The following is a 27,006-nucleotide window of genomic DNA, read 5'->3' as shown; positions in this document are numbered from 1 at the left end:
TTTTATATGTATGAAAGATGGTCAGTACTGCATTGAAAAGCAAGTCAAGGGTAAGAAGACATTTATCCCTTTAAATCCACAGCCTATCCAAGATACCATGGTAACACTGTCAAGATATTATACGCCATTAAAAAGAGACAAAATGTACAAAAAACGTGTCAGTCATTTCAGTCGTATGCCAACACAACATCAAGCACGTGCAGAAATATCACTTGTTGAATATACGGGTGCATTTCCTGAAAACACAGCACCTCATGGTAATGCAAAACATGTCACACATGACTATCAACGGACAGATCCAAAAGTGTTTGATCAAATCCAAAATGGCATCAATTCAAAGAAATCCAACATTGACATTTATCAAGAAATGGTATTCAAAATTTGTTGGTCCTGTATTTTTTCACTGGGACGCCTCTTATTATACATACCATTCGTTTCTGTCTCATGTGAAAGCCCGTCTTGATACTGATGTACAATTTATAGACTTGCGTATTGGATCCGACGATGAGGGTGGCATAACAAAGGCTATTGACAAAGTTTTCAATTCAGCAGAAAGACTTTTATGTACAAAGCATATGAAAGACAATATCACAGATCATTTAAAAAATAAACTGCCCTTAACGAAGACTGACCGTTCGAACATTATGTCCGACTTGTTTAGTGAAGACGGCATTGTTACAGCACATGACGAAGTGGATTTCAATTGTAAATCTGAAAATCTGTGTACCAAATATCCGGTCTTCGCAGACTACTACAACAAAAGATTAAAAAATAGGATTCTTGATCATGTTAACAGACCATTAAAAAGGCAATCAAACCCCGATCGATTGTGGACCAACAACAATTGTGAAAGCATGAATCACAGATTCAAAATTGCTACAGACTGGAAACCTCAGATTCTCCCAGAACTTCTTACTAAAATTTATGACATCACCAAATTGCATTTCATCGACCTAAAGCGATCACTATATGGTCAAGGGAACTACGAACTTTCGACCTTATTTCAAAAACACTATACTTCTCCGCATATCTGGGGAAGCAAGACCGCTGAGGAAAAAGACAAACTATTCAAGAAATTGTTATCAAGTAAGACCTTCACAAATAAAATGCTTACCTCAACAAATGGAAAGCTCACCATTCCAAATGTAAAACGTCTGGCACGTAAACCAGGTCAACGACATAGACCAAAAAGTGCAGCTGCAAAAACAATGCCACGCTTCATAAAGTGATTTTAAACGCTTCATAAAGTGATTTTAATTGACTCAATGTTTGTATTATCAGTGCTGTTTTATGTAATATTTTGCTATAATATCAGTTGTAAAAATGTGTTGTTTAAAATGTTCCTTTATTTTAATAAATATTTTTTCGCGGACTGCGTAAGGTACGCCCGTCCCTTGTACAGGGTACCTTCGTAGTTTTAAATTTTCTTTTCATATAAATATTTTTTCGCGGACTTCGTAAGGTACGCCCGTGCCTTGTGCAGGGTACCTTCGTAGTTTTAAATTTTCTTTTCATATAAATATTTTTTCGCGGACTTCGTAAGGTACGCCCGTGCCTTGTGCAGGGTACCTTCGTAGTTTTAAGTAATACAGATAAATGTTGATTTGAAGATATTTATTTAATGCAATTTTTTGTTAAAAAATAATGTATCAAATCAAAGGGTTATTTGCAACCTTTTTTAATTTATAAAGATTATTATTTATTTCCTGGATAAGAGGTCTGCCTTATCATAATTTTTTAAAATTTTAATAAAAACAAATTGTTTTAATAGAATGTGTTTATATGTATCCTACTTTTTTTTTAAATTTTAACACAGCATGTTTTTTAATAGAATATGTTAAGATGTTTCATATTTTTTTAACTGAACACAACATTTCGTTTGATTTAATAGAATATGTTTATTATATATTATACTTTTTTAAATTCAAACATGTTTATATGTAAATGTTATACTTCTGTTTTTTGTAATTTAAACATGTTTATATATATATATATATATATATATATATATAAACGCCTTAAAAAGTGTACACAACAACTCCAAATACAAAAAAAGGTAACTATAAATGTAATTATTTATAAATATTTCGGATAACAGATATCCTTCGTCAGTCAGATTCTGATGTGAAATGAATCATCTTTGAGTCTCGTTAGATTAAACTTTTACTAAATCTTGAATTTTATACAATAAAAAAAGTCAAACCGAAACGATCCAGCGCCCACGTGGGGAAAATCGTTGACTACTATACAGACGTTTTATATATATATAATGTATACTTCTTCTTTTTGTAATTTAAACATGTTTATATATATATAATATACTTCTGTTTCTTTTTTTATCATTGATAATTCTTTATATTTTATACCACTGTACATTGCTATATATATGTTCTTAAAATAAATTATATGATCTATATTTTAATCTTATTTCATAAATTAACAAAGAAGATATTCTAAACTTGCATATCCAAAAAAAAACTTTCTCGAGAAAATATGCAGAGAAAAAAAACTTGGAAAAATATACAATTAAACAAGATTTAGATCGATTGTTATACTGAAAAACAAAACAAAAACTGTTGACTGTGATTGCTTACCTATTCAATCTAAATAACAAATTGGTCCAGCATGGATGAATGCACACAATTGTTTAATTGATTACACACTCCGCGGGTGATAATTAGGGTATTGTGGCACGTGCCGAGTCTTATATTTAAATAACTTCTTTATTACAAAAGATACAATTCTGAAAATTTAAAGTATGTATCTTTTTATTGTCTTCTTCCATACTGCATTTTATTTGTGCCAAAAATACTACTCTATATGGTTCTTAGTGCAAAATTTAAGTTCTGAGTGCACTAAGAAGTCCTTTGCGGTATTTCTACGGACCCATAAATTTGTACAAGTTTTAAATACAAATTTTGGTGAAAAATGCAACGATTTACACGATAGAATTGTAATTAACTGAGCACACATTAAACCTTATTAACATAATACACCGTTTATACAACTACAAAAGGCAGGTTGATCTTCAAAAGTTTTGAGAGAAAAAAAAGTAAACAAATAGAATTTTTTTCAAATTTTTAATACATAAACGTCTTTTTCTTTAAAAAAAATATCATTCATAGTACTCAAAAGATTTGATTTACATGACTTATTCCTTTTTTGTTTGTGAAATGATTGATGGTTCAATGCCATTGGGTCTGATGATTTTATAATAATGCACCAACTAGTTTTCTTATAAAATAAAAGTCCGTCTGTCTGGTCTGCATAGACTTTATTTATATTTTAAAGTTAAGTTTGTCTCAACTGATTTCCGTTAAGAGTTATACACAGTCATAAAACAAAGATCCTTGTTGGAAAAAAAACATTGATAAAAAAACGACAAAAAAACAACTGACATATTCCTGACTTTAGCATAGTCATATTCCTAACCAAATGGGGTGTTTAATCTTCTGGGATACTAGTATTTATTTTGTCTAAAAGTCTGACTGAAGCAGTTAAATATACATGTTAAATTCCTGAGCTTCAACGCTTGCTATATATATCAGTTAAAATGCCTGTAAAACAGGTTGTTATCGATTTGAGCGTCAAAAGATGGTTTGCAATACCTGATTCCATAAATCACCTGCTCAAACGAATAATAAAGAACTACTTTTGAATTTTGTAACTTAGGTGTACTGTCTGGTCATTTAGTACGTAGCAATTCAATAATTTATATCAATGCTTTTTTCGCCAAAATCCATATGAACAATTATTGTACAAGTTATAAGTAATTTTTTTGTCCTTTTTTGTACAAATTGTAAAAGCTTTTATTTCAAGTTGAAGCCAAGGCGGTCGTGTGGTCTGGCGGGACGGCTACAGTGCAGGCGATTTGGTGTCACGATATCTCAGTAGCAAGTGTTCGAATCCCGGCGAGGGAAGAACAAAACTTTTGCGAAATCAAATTTACAGGTTTAACATTGTTGGGTTGATGTTGAGACGAGTTATATATATATCTGTTGTAGAGTTGTCACTGACTCAGACGTACTTATAAATATAAGTATTTTCTGTTACTGTATCCTACATTATTTGTAGGATTCTTTACTATAGATAATTGAGCTTATCTGTAACAATAACATCTCAATGCCTTATATATCATGTACTGTAGTACGACGCTAGATAAAAACTGACGAGGAAAGGTAACACATGGCCACCAAAAGCTTTATTTTTGAAGCCAAGGCCAAGCATAGTTAATTTTGTCTCACAAAAGTCAATTGTTTTAATATCCATATCAGGTAACAAAAGTCAATTTTGTATGCAAATAAGTTTATATTTGCATACATTTTTGACAAAATTGACTTTTGTCATATTTTGTCATCACAAAACTGAAGTTCTCAAAACAAGTCTGTATCGCATAGTTTTGTAAGGCAAAAATGATTTTGTTATGACAGAATTGAATTTTGTACAAAACCACAAGAGTCCCATTCGGCGCCCCGTAGTTCAGACATAAAGACAGACATAAATCTTTAAACAAAATATTGAATGTAATAGAAAAGTGTTCTATTACTTATTACAATACCAAAAGCTTAGCTCGACAATAATCCGTCATATTAATTCGTATAGGCTGTATACAATACATGCAGGAACAATAATTCAACAAACAATGATGATGTAAATGAATGGATTACAGATGAATCTAAATACATGTATATGTTATAATCTTTTGGTTTTTTTAATGTTTTTTATGATGTATTGTAAACTGGCTTTTTTGTTAATTTATGTATGCCTTTATGGGGTATAATTGTGTTTTATTCAATAGACATATTATGTAACTGTTAAATGATTTGGGTCGTGAACATATCCTGAATGTTGCCTAAATATAGAAGGTTTACTAAATAGGTCGCATTTGGATGTTTACCGATCTAGATCTTGGCATATCATTTAGATAAAGTTAAGAGATCGTCGTCAGGCCTTATACGTCTTTATTGTAAATGAGTTCGGAAACTGTGTACATTTGTGGTATGGAAATTCTGAGACTATATTATGACCTGAAAATTGTTCGTTCCAAGTTCGTTTTTAGGATTTTGTATATTTTTATAATTCATGCTTTTTTGTATCATTCCGAGTCGTGATTGGTTTTTAATTAAATTAGTTCAGTGTATAGTACAATATTCAAAAGAACTTGTATTTTACACTTACACGGGTCGTGAAAGAAAACTAATCGAGAAGACATATGAAATGTCAGTAGTAATTACATGGACAATTTTTTTAACAAAATAAAAATATCTGTCTAAATGGTTCAACATTATGATAAGTATGTGAGAAAATCCAGTTTTGAACAAGTAAATAGTTTTCACAAAACAACAAAAGGGCCTGAGATTGCTCTTCGACATGATTTCAATGACATTAAATGTAAACAAACATGATTTTTTTTTCTCACAAATTCGAATAATATAAACTACTTTTCTCTGAAAAAGGGCATTCTATTTGAATGAATCAAATGGTTATCATAGTTATTTCGTATAAACATAATCTGAAACTTGGAAAATAAAAATATTATTAATCGTGACAAAATTAATATATCGGATCGTGAAAGATCACGTTCCGCTGTTTGGAGATCGTGAAAAGGACCAAGAGAGATCTGATGCTGCGAAGACGTTCACATTATTCTTCAATTATATGATATTTTATATTAATTTTTTGTTATTGGAATCGAAAAATACTAGATTTGCATGACTGACCCGGGTCTCTTTTGTTGGCGATTAGGGGCTATACCTGTTACCTATACCGGTCTATTCCACCTTTACCAGATGGACCACTTAAGTTGGAAAATCCTCTTGAAGTGTAATGCCATTGGATCCTACTACTAGTATATATCTTATAACACCACACAGGCTTGGTAAATTATACCAATATCAGTCTAGTTGTCCGTCCGTCCTTCATACATTTTGGTTTCTTATACAAAAGACCAGCAGAATTGACTGACTGAAATGATATAGTTATCCAAAAAACAAAATCTTACTTGCAATAATGATTTGGTGGCACGCAACTTCCAATGTCACCATGTATGACATAGTCACGCAGTCGCCAAAAAAGTAAAACCCGGACATTTTTGTTCTGCAGGCACGGTAGGAACTATATTCAAATTTGAGGCATACTGTATTAGTTTATTGAGTAGTTGGTTTACTGAAATTTAATGACTAAATGACTAATACCCAAACAAAATGCGTCCTTTTTTATGAAATGTATGCTCTTGGTGCCGGTGAACCCCAAAAAACATATAGGGGTCTATACAATATACTGGGTAAATTATTATTTGTGCATTTGTGAACATGTTATTTGTTAAATAATTGGCAGATTTTTCAAAACTTGGCGCAAATCGATTCTGTTTACTAGTATTATCGAAACATGATTTTAATCGCACATATGATAATCCCCGAGTTTCCCCCGGCAAAACGCGAATTTGTATTATTTGATAAAAACATATTTTGATTGGTTCATTTTTAATTTTCCGTATTTCAATCAATCTTTTGAATTTGTATTTTATATTTGTTTTAAATAGAAGTTACGACACGATAACAACTGTCAAGTATAGCCGAGAATTTGCCAGTGTTAACACAGCTTACCGTAACTATCATATAATTTCTGGCCTATTTATGGGTACCATGTGATGAGTCACATGACAGAGCAGATAAACATGGAGAATAAAACACAAGTGCTATTAGCGGGATGTTTTTATATGTACCCTATGAGATTGACAAAATATGATGTGAAACTTACAAAACAAGGGATTACATTTAATGAATTGCCACAAAAGAAAAATGTTTTAAAAACTCAAAAAAGCATCCATTTCGGTGACGTGGTGGGATGTCGATGTAAAAAGGGAAAAGCTGAGAAGGATCCCAGTGCATATTTTTCAATTTTTTCATATCAGTTTAAAGGAAAATCAAAGCGAAAACGATCGAAATATGAATTTTCTTTTGGATTATGTGATTTTCAAAATTTCGAAGACAATTTGAAAGTATGTCAAAAGTGGAGAAATGTCATCGTCTGCTTGTCAAGAAACATTGTTGTCAATAGTAATGGTTGGTTTGATACATAGTCTTGCTTAATTAATGCTTAATTTTAAAGCTTGTTATTTGAGCAGATCTAGATGAACGAGGGACTAGTACCCGGACTTCTTATGCATTTATCTATTAGTCCCACGTTGAACACATTCACCAAGCAATTAACTGTCAAATGAAGATTATAAATAAGAGAGTCAATCAATATTGATATTTTAAAGGGCATAGGATACAGAAAAAATCTTGTTTTTCTTCCCAATTTTTTTTTTTATTACACAGTCTATTTTATTTTTTATTTGCACTATCCAAACATGCCAAATATCTGAGGAAAAATATATCTTAAAGACTCACTGTTTGAGATGTTCATAAATCTGAGATATATGTACATGTATATATATTCCTCAAGCAGTGCATAGTCAATTGTAAAAGAAGAAAAAAGGTGACAATGTGCTCATATTTTTAGCTGCATGTTGTAATAAACAAACCTTTTTAAATCCTGACATCTTAGTGTATTTAGGGCCATCATAGTATGTACTATTTTTAATCATCAATGTGACATTGTCTTATACAGCTATTTTTGCTGTACATCAAACCACTACAGGAATAACTGACTGTCATACCTTGTATACAAAATTGTTGATGGTTGCAGAGACATATAATACATATATAATAATTGTATTATATGTCTCTGATGATTGTAAAGTCTTGATTTGCCTTGAATTTCATAGTTAGTTTTTGCCTGCTCAAATGAAATATGCTCCACGATCTTTTTCCTTTGCAAATACATTTTGTATGGAACATACAGAGAAAAAGCACCATTATGTGAATAGAAGGTTGATCATATGATAAAATTTCAAATAAGATATGAGATAGCTCTCATTTAACACTTTCAAAATGTTAAAAGGAAAATAGGGCCTTCGACTTTAGTCGAAAAAGCGAGACTAAGCGATTCTACATTCCATCGTCGTCGACGGCGTCCACAAATATTCACTCTATGGTTAAAGTTTTTGAAATTTTAATTACTTTCTTAAACTATACTGGATTTCTACCAAACATGGACAGAAGCTAGTTTATGATCATAAGAGAGTATCCAGAAGTAAATTATGTAAAAATAAAATTCCATTTTTTCTGTATTTTACTTATAAATGGACTTAGTTTTTCTGCGGGGAAATATTACATTCACTCTGTGATTAAAGTTTTTAAAGTTTTAATAACTTATTTAAACTATCCTTGGTTTGTACCAAACTTGGACAGAAGCTTGTTTATGATCATGATCATAAGAAAGTATCCAGAAGTAAATTTTGTTAAAAAAAATCCATTTTTTCCGTATTTTACTTTTAGTTTTTCTGCGGGGAAACATTACATTCACTCTGTGGTTAAAGTTATTAAAATTTTAATAACTTTCTTAAACTATCCTGGGTTAATTTGTACCAAAGTTCAACTTGGACTGAAGCTTATTTATGATCATAAGATAGTATCCAGAAGTAAATTTTGTAAAAAGATAACTCCTTTTTTTCTGTATTTTACTTTTAAATTGACTTAGATTTTCTTCCAGTTAACATTACATACAGTCTGCAGTTAAAGTTTTCAAAACATTTATTAGATTCATTAACTATCCTAATTTTTTACCAAACTTGGACAGAAGCTTCTTACAATCATAAGATAGTATCAAGAGGAATATTTTTATTGATTTTTTTCCTCATTTTTGTTGAGCCTGCGATTTACAGCAAAAGTAGGCGAGACACTAGGTTCCGCGGAACCCTTACAAATTTTTTAATTCTGTAAACATAAAATATAAAAGAACAATTGTAGATTCCTTACAATAAATTGTACAGTTCTAAGATACTACCTCTGTATGTAAAAATAAAAGGCAAAATTAAAATCAAGAAAGAGTGTTCTACTTACAAATGTACATGTTTGTAAAAATCTTATTAATCATTAGATGAAATAAAATAATATAATTATGAAATTGTTCATTTGAATGAAAAATTAAAATTTGCTTTCATAATTGAAAATCTAGACCTGTTATGTTCTGCTTTTTATATTTTTTTTGCTAGCTTTTTTGCAATCCAAAATAGCTTCATCAAATGTCATATATACAATCATGACAACTGTGGTTATCTATCATAATTTTACTCCCTCTCAATATACATGTATGACAGAGTCCAATCAAATGCACAATTACAATTTGATTACAATATTGCTTTTTATTTTGTATTTCGTGTGATTGTATAATATAGTTTCATGTGCATCATGACCTTTCTAATCCATAAATGGTTAATATCATATCATTCAAATGTTCCCCAAATATTAAAGTTCAAATTGTTTGTCAATCATTCCCCCAAAAATGTCTTAGAACTCAAAATTTATTCATTTATTTATTAATCCTATATCATTCAAGATACATGTACATTTAAAATGTTTGTTTCTCATTCCTATTTCAGAAAAATTAAAAATTTAAAATCCTATTTTTAATGGAAAGATGTTTTCAACCCCGTTTTTTTTACAAAGTTTTCCTTAGTGTTTCAATGTAAGTCCCATAATGAAAGTTGAATGCTATATTTTGTTATTGTGAAAATTTGTTATATGACATGTATGAAGGCAATTTTCAAGCAGTGGCGGATCCAGGAATTTTCAAAAGTGGGGGCCCACTGACTGACCTAAGAGGGGACCCTCTCTAGTCACGCTTCAGTGATTTCCTATATATAAGCAACCAAATTTTTTCCCAAAAAAGAGGGGGGCCCAGGCCCCCTGGCCCCCCCTAAATCCGCCTCTGTCAGGCCCAAAAATGCATTCATATAGAAAAAAATCCACATGTACCATTTATTTTAGACTAATCTCATTTCCTTTTTTTTGGCACTATGAAATTAGATCACAATGTCTGAATGCAGTTATCCCATTGTGCACCAAACTTTAATATTATAAGACAGGAAATATAGGAATATTATATTTGTAGGTGCTCATCATGATCCAGATTTTCAAAAACTATATAAGTTAAATAAAGATGCTTTGTTATTCTGCCCCTGCTGCTGTATTGTACATGTATACTGTATACATGTAACTTATAATCCGATGACAAATAAATTTTTATTCAAATTAACGCAGGCACGTAACTTTTACTGAAATTGATTTCGACATATAGGATTGATTCTCCAGGTTTTGATGTGAAAAACTTATCATGCTAATGCTATGCAAAATTTCTGCTTCTATAATATATATTTTATTCTGAAGAACCTATGTTGATACAATGGTATACAGAAACACATAGACATACATTTTATCTCAGTTAATCCGTTTAGAAGAGCTATTAATCGATGTATCCTTGACCCGAATATGCAGGATTTATATATTTGGCAAGTTGTATGTTATTAATGATTAATCAATTAATTTATGAATTGAATTAAAAAATATATTTCTCTTGTCATTTATAAGTTTGAATAACTGTTCATACTTAAAGAAATAAATCTGATAAATAAACAACTACATGTATGTTTATTATGGTTAAAAATCAAATCCTAACTCTTTACATTGTACCCTGTTGTAACTGATTATCTTCTGTCTATGAGAACCCCTTATTCTATCTATATAAAAATAAGAAGATGTGCTATGATTGTTGATCAGCAAGATGAGATATATACTCTTTACCACAGACCAAAATTAAATGAAATAGAAGTTCAGTGGTGGTTCCAAAGGGGGTTCCAGGGGTTGGAACCCTCCTCCTTTATTTTTGAAGATCAATGCATTTGAATGTGGACATATACATATAATTGGCACTCTCCCTTTATCCTGGGTTCTTTAATAACAAACTATATTTTATCATGTTGCCTTCAAGAATGTGCAAAACCTATTTCTAGTAGACTACACTTTAATACTAGATAAAGATCAGAAGTACAATGTATCTGTCACTTTTTAAAATTCTGATTTTCTTTTTTTTTTCACACGAACTTATTATTTCTTCAGATGACTTGATTTCATGTATTTTGGAAAATTCTCATAAATTTATGTGAAAAAGTTCTTGGGATTTTTTTAGGTAAAACTCATTTAAAACGTACATAAAATCATTGAGTTTCATGTTCATGTATCAGCTCTCTACAGTGAAAATCACATGCATCTCAATTCATGTGAAACTTCCCAGGTGTATTTGCACAGAAATTATGTCTTTAAATTTGAACAGACAGTCAATCGATAGATAAACAATCCAGCACAGAAATTTTATTTTATTTTGAACCAAAATTTAATACTGTGGATTCAATTTTTTTTGTCGGTATCAAATTTCGTGGATTGCTGAAAACAGATATACTCAAGGATATTTGATTTTGTGGTTTTGCCAATCTCTGGACACAAAGCCTATTGAAAATATGTTGTTAGTTAAACATTTGTATCCAACATATATTAATGAATCCACAGTATAAGAAATAATCCTATATCTAAAACACTACATTGTATCTGTCTGTTGGTTGTACATTGAATACAGGGTTGTTGATCCCCTCCCCCTTTTTCTTGATCTAGTGCCATAAGTGATTATAAAGGCCAATTTTCAATAGACAGATTTCTTTATGTAAACTACAGTTCGATCATTGATGACAAGACATTTATATTAAACAATAACTGTGTCTGTTTCAGAAGTGGAATTTTGTACTTTACCTCCTAGTCCTACAGTATTAGTCTTTATAAATCCACGAAGTGGACCTGGAAAAGCCAGACAGATCTTTGAGAGCACAGTTAAACCTATGTTAGATGATGCTGATATTGTTTACAAAGTACTTATAACAGGTGAGAAAATTCATGATTCAGCGTTTATGATGTACAGTGTATAATTGCCATTTTGATAATGAAGCAAATTTGTAGATTTGACAAGGATTTTAAGTCAAAATGATTGTTTCAACTTTGTATGGAAGTCCTGATATATTTCTGGATCTCCATATTTCAGATTCAGGATATATCCATACTTTTAGCATGGGCCTTTGGATATCTTGAAATATTTAAGGACCTCCTGAAATAAAGCAATTTAACAGTTTATTTGTCATTTTGTGGAGGTGCAGAAATATTTCCGGACACCTTTCAAAAAATCTTTTTTTGAAGTTGCCTAGTCATGCCTTAGGGTTTGTGAGGTACTTTATAAGGAATTTAAGGAAGGAAGTTTACTTTTTTCAGTCAACAACATAAGTTACATTTTTTTTTACAAGAAAACAAGGTTGGAGAACGAATTAAAAAAAATAAACTGATTTGGTTCATTAATTTTTTCTGGTAGGCAGCTTTTTATGTGGGTTAAGGTAGACAATATCAAACAGGATTTCCTGAAATCTATTTATGAAGCAGTCCTCAAGGGTTTATGTATATCCTGTTTACAAATTAAGGAAGTCTTTGAATACATTTGTAATAGTTATTACTTAAACATAACTATTTGATGAAATCCTGGCCTCATATATACTTGCTACATGTATGAACAAGTTACAGTTGAGACGATTGGCCTGTAATATCATTTAATTTCTTCATTTAAGAAGTACACTGTTCCTATTTATTGTAAAAATATTGAATAAAATAGTTAACATTACTGTCTGTCATTAGAAATATTCAGTATATACAATAGAGGTACATATACTATTCCTTAAATGTTGATTTTACTCGCACAAGTTTTGGAAATGGGTTGTACCAAGTTTTCTGCCCTGTTTGGTAACAAGTAGATTAAAAACTTTCAAAGCACAATGTATTGTTTTTATCCTACAGTGGATAATATATTTTCATTTTCCTTTTCCTATCCCAACTACAGTACACAATTTGACAAAACTTGAAAGTGGACTATAAAGAGGATATTAAAAATTATTATGAACATGTCTTGCTTTATGCTCAAAAGAGGGTAGGTACATGTACAGTGCATGTCAAATCTATTGATATTATAAACAAATATTACATGTTAGGGATGACATCAAAAGATCGATGTAGGATAAAAAAAAACTTAAATCAAATAGTTTGGGGGGAAGGGGGGGGGGGGGGGGTTAAAATTCTGCAAGTTTTGTATATATATCTAAAATCGATTTTTACCTATATCCCTATTGGTAAATCAATTTTTCCCAAATTAATTTAAGAGGGAGTGTGTGGGGTCAGTGAAAAAACTATGTGAATTGAGTTTTGTATCCTACATTGAACTTTTGATGTAGTCCCTTAGTATACATGTATCTGTTTCTTTTTTTGTGTACATGTACATAGTATTTCAGTAGAAGTAAACTTAGTAAAGACTTGTTACAGGATGAAAATCCCATCAGTTGATATGGACAATATAATACATATATTTTTAGTTTGTTAGTGAATGGAAATTTTTGAATAATACACATGCATAATTTTTTTTAACTTTTGTACATTTTAAGTACAAAAAGAGCCATGAATGAATGTCAGTATGAGACAACATTCTATACAATTGTTTACAAAGGAAGTGGAGTATTGTCAATGAATGTGTGACATCATTTTTGTGGTCTTAATTTAAAACATAAGATTTAGATTGAGATTTTATAGATACTACATGTACAGGTTTTTTTTGTACACCAATTTTCGTGGTTGGAGGGAAAATTGAAATTTTCGTGGTTTTGCAAAAATAGAGCATACAAGCTTATAGAAAATGTGAACTTCGCTAAACATTTAAATTTGTAATTCACTTAAACCCATAAAATCCACGAAATAATGTGTATCACATAAATAATGATGAATCCAAAGTATTTAAATTCTCAAACTCCAGATACATTTACTGGGTTCGTTTTAAATGTAGCATGATCACAGTCAATATTCACCTTTAGATAAACATTTATAAAGTAAATATAGATCAAATAAGGTAACCTTCAAAGTTGTTTGTCATGGATTACAATCTAGTTTTTAACTCCACTAAAAAACTTTTTTTTATAATGAATGACTGATAATCGAGTAGGATTTGAATAGATTCCCAAGGACCATTTTCCATTCGATAACATAAAATTATGTAACAGAAAATTTATAACTTAATTTCAACAAGACCTTTCTTATTGCCTATAGATATATTTGTATGTCCTGTTTAAAATAGTTTTGATGACCAATTACCTTGTACAAGTCAAAATTTGGTGTTTCATGCTTTAGCCTATTTGAAAGTGATGTTTGTAAACTGGTTTTGTTTCATATTTATTATTGCCAAGGTGCTATTAGTGTTCAATGTAAGCTTCAGGTTGACAATCGTGTAACACCTTAAAGACAATAAGTTTGGATGCTCATAATGTTTAGTAACTAACTCTTCTATATAAAGATTTGATCTCCTGACATTAAAGGGCATTTACTGATATAACAGACAATACTAATTACATGAAGTAACTTTAATTAGTGAGCAGAATCCTTGAAAAAAATCTTTTGAATTTAAAGACTTTAAAACATCTGGTAGTTCCTGCAAGGCAATGCAATAAGAGGATAGTAAACATATACAAAATGATTTCTCTGGCCTGAAGCTGAATCCACCATCTGGGAGCAAGATTTTTTCTCTGCGTTGAAGACTCATTAGTGGCCTTTGGCTGTTTTCTGCAGATTTTTCGTTCTGTGTTAAAGACCCATTGGTGGTGTTGGGTTTTTACTGCAGGATTTCTTCTCTGTGTTGAAGACCCATTGGTGGCCTTATGTTGTTGTTTTTGCTAGATTTTCTCTCTGTTTTGAAGACCCATTGGTGGCCTTATGTTGTTGTTTTCCGCTAGATTTTCTCTCTGTTTTGAAGACTCATTGCCGTTGGTTGCCTTGGCATTATAGCTGACTATGCAGTATTGGCTTTGCTCATTGTTGAAGAATGTACATTGACCTATAGTTGTTAATTTCTGTGTCATTTGGTTTATTGTGGAGAATTGTTTCATTGGCAATCAAACCACATCTTCTTTTTTATATTGGGCTATTTTCTGCATGATTTTCTCTCTGCTTTGAAGACTCATTGGTGTCCTTTGGCTGTTTCCTGCTCTTTGGTGGGGTTGTCGACTTTGACACTTTCCTGTTACCATTCTCAATTTTATGTTAATAAGATATTTATTCACTCATTATAGATAAAAATATTATGATTAAACATTTGAAATTTTTAAAAATAGAAAGAAGCAAACAATTACCAAACTTTTAACTACTAGGTAGGGATAAATTTAAGGAATATATGCTGCTGTTAGAATAATTAGATATTATACCAAATGTCTGACTGTTATTGCTGATTAGAATGACAGATGTCCATTTACAAACTAAACAAGTCATATGGATTTATAATTAAAACAATATCATAAATTACTTATAAAAAAAAGTCTTTCTTCTGATTCTTTTTAACCTACATCATGGATTAATAGTTTTTCAACCTCTGAAATATCAAAGCATTAATTCATATGGTGCATAATCTTCATCAAATGTTCCATGGGAACTATAATAATTATCATTATTTCTGTTTATAGTATATGTAAAATTGAGAATGGAAATGAGGGACAACAACCAGAAAAAAATGTACTTGTACAGCAAGTAACATTTATAATTCTATAATAAATGATTTATTAAAGCCCCAGTGTTTCTTTATTAGATTTTGACACCTATTTTAACCTACAATAATCATCAGGTACAAACTACCTTTATGAATTACAGATAATAATAACTACACAAATCATTACAAATTCTGTATCATCATCATCATCAGTCCTCAAAAAGAGCTTACAAATTTTTCTGGTTCCTTTTTATACAATTAGGCTAAAAGATTAAGACTGAAGAACATCAAGAAGTTATTGTATTATGGAAAAAACTTAGTTAGAGATCACACATTCTATACATTTTTTTGTACAAAAATGTAGCATAGTCACTGTTTTTTTTTTTTATTGTTTTTTTAATTTTTAACTTGAAATAACCCATGGAGTATTAACCTATATTTGATGAACTTTTTAAAGTGCTATGCAAATGTATTTAAATTTTCACACTCCATATACTTTTAGCTTAGTTTTAAATCGACTTTGGATAAACAAATATATATAGTAAATAAGGACAAGGTCAAATAGCCTTCCAAGTTGTTATTCATTGATTTACTAAAATTTGTATTAAATATATGGGAAGCACTTAATGACAAAATATAGCCATTACAATTTGTTTTTCATTGATTTTAAACCACTAAATTTGTGTAAAATTTACGGGAAGCTGTAAATGACAAAAAGACAATTTTTAAGGTTTATATTTTTTTTTTTCCAAATGACAATGCTAAATTAAGAACCTAATTTCAGTTGTGACCTCTCATAACCTCTTTGTCCATAGCCGTTTGAGATAAGAAAAGTTTGTTAATTGTGTCCCTTTCAAGTTACACAAATTTCACAATTGATCTACAGATCTATATGATAGGGCCGCTTTCTCAAGCTCCTTGATTTCAAAATAAAAAAATCAAGTGCCATAACTGTAAACTGTCAAAATAGTCACATTTGAGATCTTTTCATTTATATTTAGGTATGATCAAAAGCATTCCCTAAAATGATATTTTGCTAACAAAATTAAGTTGTGTTTTCTGAAAAATATCTTTTTGAGTTCTGACTGCTACTCATATGATCTATTTTGTCTATAATTTGAAAATAATATCAAAGCATTTGTATTGAGAATAAGATGACAGTTCGTCTTTCAATGTTATAATCATCATTACATGTATTGCTTTTGGTTTATATGTTGGTTCAATAATATTGACATGTGTGATAATAAACTAGTGCTACTTATGGTTCTTTATCATTTTTACACCTTTTTATGACAGGTGAAAATAATGGCAATTAATTATAACTCGATAAATTATTATTGTTAAAATGGTTTTAGCTATTATGGTAATTTTTTACGATTTTAACAGTTTGTTCAGTAGTATCAAAGTATGTGTAGTTTATTAATTGAAGAAAGAATATATATTTCTTGTGAACTAAAGCCATTATGTTAGTGATACATAGAAAATATGTACTGTAAATTCAAGTTCTCATATGCAATCAGATATGTAACACCAATTTTGATTGGATGACAAGTAATTGTGCCATGGATTCTGCTGTTGACAGAGTCAATGGCAACAAAAGGCAATAGTCATTTTTGTTTATAGAAAATTAAGATGTTTATGAGTATTGCATATGTATAAGAACACATTGCCAGTAAAAACTGCATTTGGGACCATTTAACGGTGGGAAAATTTAATTTAAATACAGTAAACTTTTACTTGACCAGCTTTTTTTTAAGAAGAATTCGAAATACACCTCTTTCAACCATATAAATATTACTAAGCACTGTAAATTTTCCACAACATTATAAATTTATAAATCTATCTATTGTAGAGTATGCTGGCCATGCTTCAGACGTTGTCAAGACATTAAAGTTAGAAGATTATTCTGGTTTGGTTATTGTCTCAGGTGATGGACTGATTTACGAGGTAAAAATGCATTATGAATATTCAGGTACCATAGATGATTTGATAATAATACACATCCAAAAGAAGGAATCTGATGTAAATATTCATAAAACAAAATTCATACATCTATAGGTACTTAACAAAACCATAAGCAAAGAAAAATCTTGTATTACTGTTCCTCATTTCAAATGTCACAGAAAAGCCTTCAACATGGAGCAAAAGCACACATCCCACTGACAGTTCAGTGTCCAGCGGATTTTCCTTTGCTAGATGTTGGTTTTAAAGAACACAGTAGCTGAATAGTGCCATCAAATTACAAACTATAACTGGTAAAGATATCAAAAGAGATGAGACACATTAGTGTTAGATATGTTAAATACAATGAATATAGACTACACAACAACAGTGGTTGATCCAGAACTTTTCCTAAGGGATGGCCCGCTGACTGACCTAAGGGGGGCCCGCTCCAGTCATGCTTCAATGATTCCCTATATAATCAACCTAATTTTTCCACCGAAAGGGGTGCAAAGGTCCCCCTGGATCCGCCTATGAACAAGTTGGATAATTGGGAAAATACAGGAAAAGAAGCTCACATACAAGTTATTTGTCTAGACGTAACATTAAGTTTTCTATGATGTAATGTACTGTATAATTCTATTACATGTATAATTCCTAAAGCTACTTAGCAACTTTAGATTGACTTTTAGGCTATTTAAATTATGTCACTACCTTCTGATTTAAAGTACATGACTTATATCCTGTTCCCCATTTACTGATTGTAGTGATGTAATTCATACAACAGTTACTGAATATTTATCCTGGTCTAATTTTGTATTATGGGTATAGTTAAATCATTGGTCCTCTTTTTTAGTAAGAAAGATGAGCACAAACCTTTCAAAGTGAGAGGGGGGGGGGGTCATAACAGCATATTTCCACCTATATCAAGTACCCTGAATAGCTATTTCAAGATGAAAAGTGTTTCAAAGTTATTTTTTATTGGTTAAGGAAGCCATCCTGCCTAGAAAGAACATCTGTTCTTTGTTAGGAAAACTGGCAATTCTATTCATTTAAGATCAGTCTAATTGCTTGCCAAGTGCAGGGTTCAAACTCTCAAACTCAGTGTTGGCAGGCTCGTAGTATCTTTTAGATGTCTGTGAGAGTATTAACTTGTGAAGTTCTAAAAATTGCTACCACAATTAACTAAAATACTGTATGTAACACTAGCTTGATAAATAATTAAAAGTAATTTTTACAGTTTTTAATTGGTATGAGGTGTTTTATCATGTAATATCCTGAGGCTTAAATGTTAGAATAGAATAAGTATTTGGGAAGTGTAAAATTATGAGGAAGTTATTACAATCAAGAATACATACTTCATTTGATTGTGTCACAAATTTGATAATTTGGCAAAGATACATGTATAAATTAGTACCAGACTGGTACATGTATAATGTAAAATAAAGACATTTATCAAGTATTGATGCTATATATATATTTGAATAATCGGAAAATTACCATATTAATGTTGCACCTGTAGGATAAACTAAAATATTTAGAACCAATTAAATTGCACCTGAGATAATCCCCCAGTTTTCAGTGGGGTTCATTTGTGTTGCTCAGTCATAAGTTTTCTCATTAGAATGTGTTGTGTTTTGTAGACTGGGTTGGTCTTTTTTGTTTATTGCCATGTTATTGCCATTTTGTTTTCAACATATGTCTATCCATTTGGTTTTGTCACCCTTCTTTAGTGTAAATAAAGAGAATTCAGCTGGTTCAACACTTTACATATTTAATGGATAACCAGGTCTGAGGAATAATTGAAATAGTACCTCATTTTGGTTTTATAAATCCCAGAAACTGTGTCAAGTTAGCGAATTATTGCACCTTTTATACAATTGCTGTTCTACCATTTTTCAGGTATTTCTGGTTGCTTGAAACACTGAAAAACATATGAAGCCCAATCAACTTGAAATTTAGTACACATGTTTCCTATGATATGATCTTTCTAATTTTAATACCAAATTAGAGTTTTTACCCCATTTCTTGGTCCACTGAACAGAGAAAAAGATAGTGTGGATGGTGCATCCATGTACTTGGGACACATTCTTGTTTTTTCTTCTCCTGGTTGTTAGTGTGCTCATGAGTAAAAATAGTTTTTGTCACTTCTAAAGGTTAAAAATTTTAGATTCTTATCTTATTCAAATAATGGAATGTTGAAAATCTCAAATTTAACTTTCTTGAGTGGAGAAATATTGTAAATCACTAGCAGCATAAGGAGATCTCTGTATATAACTACATATATATATCAATAATAAATATTTGCAGTTTCATGGTAACACATGCATGCTCATTTAATCTTTCATGTTTTGAAATACAGTTTTAATATCTTTAATTTATTATGATAATTGAGCATGAACAATCCGGTTGCAACATACTGTTGAGAATAATTTAAAATTGATGCAGAATTTATTGATTGTCTAATGAATTCTTAATAATGGGCAATAATGGTATATATTGTGTATGTTGTAGAAAAATATGTTATCTAAATTAGAATGATAGAGTTTGTTGTTATGCCTCTGTCATAGTGGAGGGGGCAATTAGATTTACCCTTGTTCTTCTGTATGGACGTATGTATGGCCCAAAGTTAGCTTCCATTCTCTTACTTTAGTTGGCCTCAACTAAATGTTATGAAACTTATACACAACAAGTACACACCCGTGATATCCGTGACTGAATTAAAGTATATAACTATGCCTAAGCCTTATTTTAGTAATTGGTATTGTCATCTGATAAAGTCAAAGATACACAGTTTTCTCTGCTTTCAAATCTTTCTGTTTGAACCTGTTGACCTGGAACTTATCAATTATTGGTAATATTAATTATTTGGAAAACAAAAGGTCCTGGCTATCCAGGAATGGAGTATTTTTTAATCAACATCATTGTCCTATATTAGTTATCTTAGAAAGTCTTGCTGATTGCTGAATAAAACTACAATAGGGAACAATTTGACAATGATAAGTACTAACTATTGAAAATAATATTCTTAAAAAATCGTCAATTGAAAAACTTTTAGGTGTTAGAATTGACTCTAATCTGTCCTGGACAGGCCATATTAATTACTTATGTTCATCAATTTCATCTAGACTTTTTTTACTCTCTAAAATCAAGAAATTTCTAAATATTGATCTAAGAAAATTATTTTATAATGGTTATATTCTCCCACTGATAGATTATTGTTGTATTATTTGGAGTGGTTGTGCTAAAAATGAGCTAGTCAGAATAATAAAATTGCAGAAAAGGGCTGCAAGAATTATTTTAGATGCTGATCCACTTTCATCATCTGCTCCACTGTTTAAACAGCTTGGATGGATGACAGTAGAGAACAGAATCTCATACCACAAATCAGTTTTGATGCAGAAATGCCTTAAAAATGAAGCCCCTGTATATCTCACCGAAAAATTTAAAGAAATGCCAGAAATAAAGCAATATTGTTTGAGAAATGCCTCTTGCAAAAATTTACAAACTCCAAAAGCCAAAACAGAGCTTTATAAAAAATCTTTTATATATTCAGGATCTATTTTATGGAATAATTTACCAATATCCATGAAAAAATCAACATCAAGTACAAGCTCATTCAAAAAAGATTTAAAAAATTACTGGTTGGAACATTAAGAAGCTGTGTTTTTTATATGCATAATTATTTTCACACACTTACTCAAACTTGTTATTGTTGATGTTATTACTATAAATATATGGTACCAAATATATGTCATATGTGAATTTGTAATTTTTACCTGTTGTGAAAATTGTATACTTCATTTTTTATTTCATTATTCATGTATGTGTGTCTGTTTGATATTTTGTAATTGTTTGTTATATTTCATTGTATTTCATGAGGGCCTCAGGGAAGATTAGCTTTATAGCTAACTGTGTAACCCTCTTTAAATAAAGAATTATTATTATTATTATTATTAATGATTGAATTTAGTAGTGTCAGCCCTTTGATTATGACCCCTGTATATAGCAAAATCCTAAATACACCGTTTGGCGGTGAGTCTGTCAAATGCGGAATGTACAGATAAGCTAACAGGTAACAGATGAATATACTATTGGTATCGATATCGGATTCAACCCAGAACTTGTTAATTATTGGCAATATTAATTATGTGGAAAACAAAAGGGTCTGGAGTGGTGTTATTTTTAATCTACACCATTGTCCTATATTTGCTATATATAGAGTTGAATTCTTTGATTTGTCGTTTTTACCCGATGACGGCTGACAAATTGGACCTCGTTATTTTAGTATTATAGATGTGCATTACCACAAAACACAGATCAAGTTTGGACCTTAATGTTGTAAATCATGCAAAATGCACTGCATAAATAAAAAATAAAATAAAATGATTTGGCATAATTTGTATTGTTTCTGATTTTCCTATGAGAAATAGATTTGATTTTACTTGAATATACAATTTCAATTTTCAGGTGATAAATGGTTTGATGAGTCGGAAAGATTGGGCTAAAGCCATCAAGATCCCTATTGGTTGTTTGCCAGGTGGATCTGGAAATGCTATGTGCTGTAGCATCAATTATCTTGCTGGGTATGTTAGTAAATAAATTACGATTTTTAATTTCATGGCTATAAATGTAATTCTGTTACCTATCAACACTGCAGGGAAAATTTATTTCTCAAACAGTCCAGTGAAAATTCCTGACAACTTTATTCAGATGGAATTTCATATTTATAGAAGATGTGGTATGGTTGCCAATGAAACAACTATCCACAAGAGACCAAGTGCTTTAGGTCACCGTATGACCATGCATGTACATGTATATATATAGTAAATTGGTTTTTCAGGTATTACAAAAGACTATCAGGTGCAGTGTTCTCCCCAGGATTTTTGGATAGCAGGGTAATACGTGATGAAATGAATTTTACAATATTTTGTGTCACGTTACGTCGCTTATTTTCAAGTGTACCTTACAATATCTAACGTTTGGGTTATTTACTTTCTGTTGCAATTTTCAAGTTCTCATAATTGTATGTTCCAAGTTATGTGTGTTTTTCAGAAATTACAGCATTTAACACATAAATAATTTATGTTGGGTTGAACAGAGTTTATCAAGAACATTAAAAAAGATAGTTTGCTGTTGAAAATATTATTTATTTTATCTTTAATTGCAGAGAGCCAATGGACCCAGACATGGCGCTTCATTCTACATTTATATTATTAAAACACAGAATATTACCCATAGATTTAGTACTTCTTCAAACTCCTACGGATCAGATCTACTCATTCCTGTCTGTAGCGTGGGGAATTATAGCTGATATAGATTATGAGAGTGAGAAGTTACGATCTATAGGATCTACCAGATTTGTCTTATATACAATCATGAGAATAATTAGTAAGTTTTTCTAATAAAATAGTAAATACTGTTCTTAAGTGTCCAAAGGAGTAAAGCAATAGCCTGCGAAAAGTAGGTTACTCTGACCTACTCTTTATAGATACTCATTGCCTTTAATTTCGTTTTATCTCTAATTCAGACAATAAGGGAGCTACAATTATCTATAGATATGATGTACTGTAAATTCAGAAATTATTGAGAGGTTTCTATAATATAAATTAAAATTGTTGGATTGGGTAAGTATCACAACAATAAGGATTCACATTCTGATATTTGATACAAAGTTCTGTTCGCAGGTTTCCAGAAATCCCTAAAAATTTAACTCATATTTCTTATTTTGTGGTTGTATATTGGTATCACTTGGTAGTGATTGTCTGTGTCCTCCGAAAACAGTTGGTTTCAGCACAATTACTTTACTATAAGTTTAAAGAAATCTTTAGAATTTAAGCATGAGGTTTATAACCACAAAAGGAAGGTTGGGATTGATTTTGGAGGTTATGGTCCTTACAGTTTAGGAATTATGGGCCAAAAAAGGCATTTTTCTAGTTTCAAAGTTGAAATGGACAGGTAACTTGCAGGTGAATCTATGGAAAACTAAGATAGGGTTCGCAATAAATATTTGATACATAAAACGTTTCTGAAACAGAATAACTGTAGTCAAAGAACTTAGAATTGGTTTTATGATTTGAATTTATACTCAATTTTTTGCTTTTGTGCAATTCACTATGCTGTTAGGAATTTATGTGACCTTTAAATAGATATAGGAAGATGTGTGAGTGCCAATGAGACAACTCTCCATCCAAATAACAATTTAAAAAGTAAACCATTATAGGTTAAAGTACGGTCTTCAACACAGAGCCTTGGCTCACACCGAACAACAAGCTATAAAGGGCCCCAAAATTACTAGTGTAAAACCATTCAAACGGGAAAGTATGTTTTGTATCCAAATACAGTTTAATAAAGAGTTATACTTTTCTCTTTTCCTTAAATAAGTATTTCATATTACCAGTGAGGCAATTTATGATTAAAGCTGTCCTCATAATAGTTCATTCACATTTTATCTTTCAGAGTTAAGAACGTACAGAGCAAGAATATCTTTTCTACCTGTCTCAGACCAAAAGTTGAAAGAGAATGGAAAATCTTCCAAAAGTGTAAAATTTCCTCGACCAAGACGATATACTATATTTAGTAATGACTCGAACCAGGAAGCTTTGAACTCAGTCTATGATGTTGGTTGTGTAGGAAAATTTAAAAGTTTAGATGAGGGTGATCTGAGAATAAGATCACAGTCAATGCCTGCAAATATGTCTGGTTACATGACACGGGGAGAAAAACCAAAAAATTCACTAACATCGAAATCCGACAACAAACTGTCTGAACAAAATGAGGATGAAGAAAACGAGGATGAAGACAGCGGCCATCATTCTGGTGATGAAACATTAAATGTTGAGGTTGAAAATGGACTTGTTGATTTTAATCTAAATTCAACACCAGATGAAGTGTTTGAAGATTCTGTTGATGAAACCATTTCAACGATTTCTGATTCTACAGATCCTGTTCCAAGTCCTTTGTTATCTCCCTTAGATAAGGATGTTCCAAACACATGGACGACAGTAGAAGATGACTTTGTTACAGCCTTAGCTATCTATCTGCCATATTTAGGACCAGACAATCTAGTCTCTCCAGACTCCAAGTTAAATGATGGATGTATTCATTTAATGTTGGTCAGAAAAGGAGTATCAAAGAATGACCTTATGAACATTTTTCTAGATTTTACCACTGGTGAACATATTAATTCTCCAGCATGTGAGGTTATAAAATGTTTAGCTTTCAGGATTGTACCCCTGACTGAGAAGGGTAACATTATGGTTGATGGGGAGCGTATTGATTACGGACCAATTCAGGGACAGATTCTGCCTGGACTTGCCAGAATTATGGCTATACAATAATAGCTTATGCATTTAAGGAAAATTTCACTTTTGTATTTAGGGAATTGTTAGTAAGGTTTAAATGAAACTCTTTTTGAAATTTATAAAATGATTTAATGATGTTTTTGTGTCATATGTGTGAATTAGAGGCAGTGCCCTGTTTTCCATTGTATAAAGCACCCTATATTTTAAGATTTTAGTTGTGTTTCAGTAACTCTTAAAATACACATGGACAAGGCCCAGATGATTTTAACTTTTAATTGCATAAATTGTTTTATCAGTCCTTAAATATATTAAGATTTTTTCCTTTTACAGTGATTTAAGTTACTTATGGAAAACTTTTATTTTTAAGTTTTAATTAACTCCCCACTTTGATAATATCTGTTCAGGAGGTGTTCCATAATTGGAAGCTTTAGAATATACATATAGAAGAAGACAGGTAAAGAAAATATTACTTTTAAATAAATAATTGAATATATGCCTGAAATTACAAAACATGAAAGTGTAATTAAAATGGACTTATTGACTCGTAACCTTCCTTTATTCGGTTGGAGTCATTGTTGAACTCCGCCAACTATCTGATAACAATACTTCAAGTTCATGATAAATATCATTTCAGCATTATACAATATCTTTACCAAACTTAGGTTGATAATGTCCCATTTGATAAATAAACCTCCCTGAAATTAAAGGGATATTTTGTTTGTTTTGGATAATATACCCATGATTTATAATCTAAAACCAATTTAATAAATCATTATCATCTTCACAATTAGCTCAATCCATGACATGTGCAGGAGTTATAGATGACTGCAACAATGTGTATGTTATATATAATGATTGTATTAATGTTATATTATGAATATAATGATACTTTCTGTTATTTATATTGTATGAGAATGTAAAGGGACCAATCAATTTACCTCTGACCTACTAATTTGAATGATTAGACTTTGTTTTTATTTTATCACTGTATTGGATGTTTGATTTGTATGAACTTAAGAATTTATTACTCGGTACTATATTAGGTGTACTAAAATTACTAGTTCTAAAATGTTAGTCTTGGATCAATTGACTCACATTGATTTGTTCATGATGAAGATGGGACTTAGACTGTACAGGATTCTGAGCATGAAGTTCTATAAATTCAGAAATTATTGTTAGGTTTTTATTTGTTTGAATAATACATTCTTATCAGAAACATATAGCTGCAGTAGATTTTCCCAAAATCGCAATAACTTAAAATAACAAATTGTGTCTTATTTTTCAAAAATCACAATGATAAAATTAAAATGCAACCAATAATTTCTGAATTTACAGTACATGTTAATTTTATGTTGTGACATCCTGTATGTGATCACCACAACCATCCCCTCAGTCTCACATATTTTTTTTTGCTTTTCATTTGTGTAACTGGTAAAATGAAATAAGAACTAAGGATCACCATTTCTTGATAATGATGATCAAATGAAAATCCATAATGTTTTAGTGTTTTAAAGGCTAATATCTGCTGAACATAGCTTTTAAGACCCTCTAATTATTTTATTTTGACTGCCATTCCAGTATTTTGTTCTGTTATTTGTTGTAGCTTTTATTTTTATATTAGTTAGTAGCAACACAGAAAATCTAGCAACACTAATCTGTACATTTCACAATTCAACCGTTGCTAGATTTTCTGCCACAATTTTGTTTTTGTTTTTGTTTGGAAATCTTTTTCTGTACATATTAATAAGACCATTTTAAGAAGTGCTAAAAAAAATTGTGTGATAGTGAATAGGATTTTGTAATTTTTATGATGGAGCCAATGTATTATTTATTGTATGTTAATTTATTGAATAACTATTAATCTGTACAAGTTACATAATGTGGTTAACATGGCGTTGATCAATATACCCATAGTTTCAAATCATCATGCCAATTTTTTAATCAATTTTGCCCATTATTTTCTATTTAATATTTTTGTCCATTTTCTCTATTCTGTAAAATAAAATTCACACTCTCATAAATTATCATTAGCAATGAAAACAAGGCAAGTCTGATTATGATATTATATGAAATTGTGATACATCATACATATATTTATTAACATCATTGTCTTGAATGTATTGATAGTGAATGAAAGAAAAAATGCATTATATAAATGAGCTGTATTGTCTATATTCTAACTGCAATGATAATTGATGTATATCTTTATGTTGCCGAACAGCATCCAACTGTTGCTAGCAACTCCTAGCCATAACCTCTGTTGTTTGGCTAC

At 30.7% G+C, this 27,006-nt stretch overlaps 1 protein-coding gene across 1 annotated transcript; it reads left to right on the top strand.

Annotated features, from left to right (window-relative positions):
- Window positions 1-6,532: 6,532 nt before the first annotated feature.
- On the top strand, window positions 6,533-27,006 carry LOC134725536 (sphingosine kinase 2-like). Its single transcript, XM_063589437.1, has 6 exons — window positions 6,533-7,064; window positions 11,667-11,816; window positions 17,342-17,436; window positions 21,901-22,016; window positions 22,601-22,821; window positions 23,890-27,006. The coding sequence occupies exons 1-6, from the start codon at window positions 6,650-6,652 to the stop codon at window positions 24,768-24,770; spliced, it is 1,878 nt and encodes a 625-aa protein (XP_063445507.1). The 5' UTR covers window positions 6,533-6,649; the 3' UTR covers window positions 24,771-27,006.

The sequence above is a fragment of the Mytilus trossulus genome, chromosome 7, assembly GCF_036588685.1.
Source record: "Mytilus trossulus isolate FHL-02 chromosome 7, PNRI_Mtr1.1.1.hap1, whole genome shotgun sequence".
NCBI classification, from domain to species: Eukaryota; Metazoa; Mollusca; class Bivalvia; order Mytilida; family Mytilidae; genus Mytilus; species Mytilus trossulus.
The sequence above is the reverse complement of the archived record's forward strand: the minus strand, read 5'-3'. Positions and strand labels throughout refer to the sequence as shown.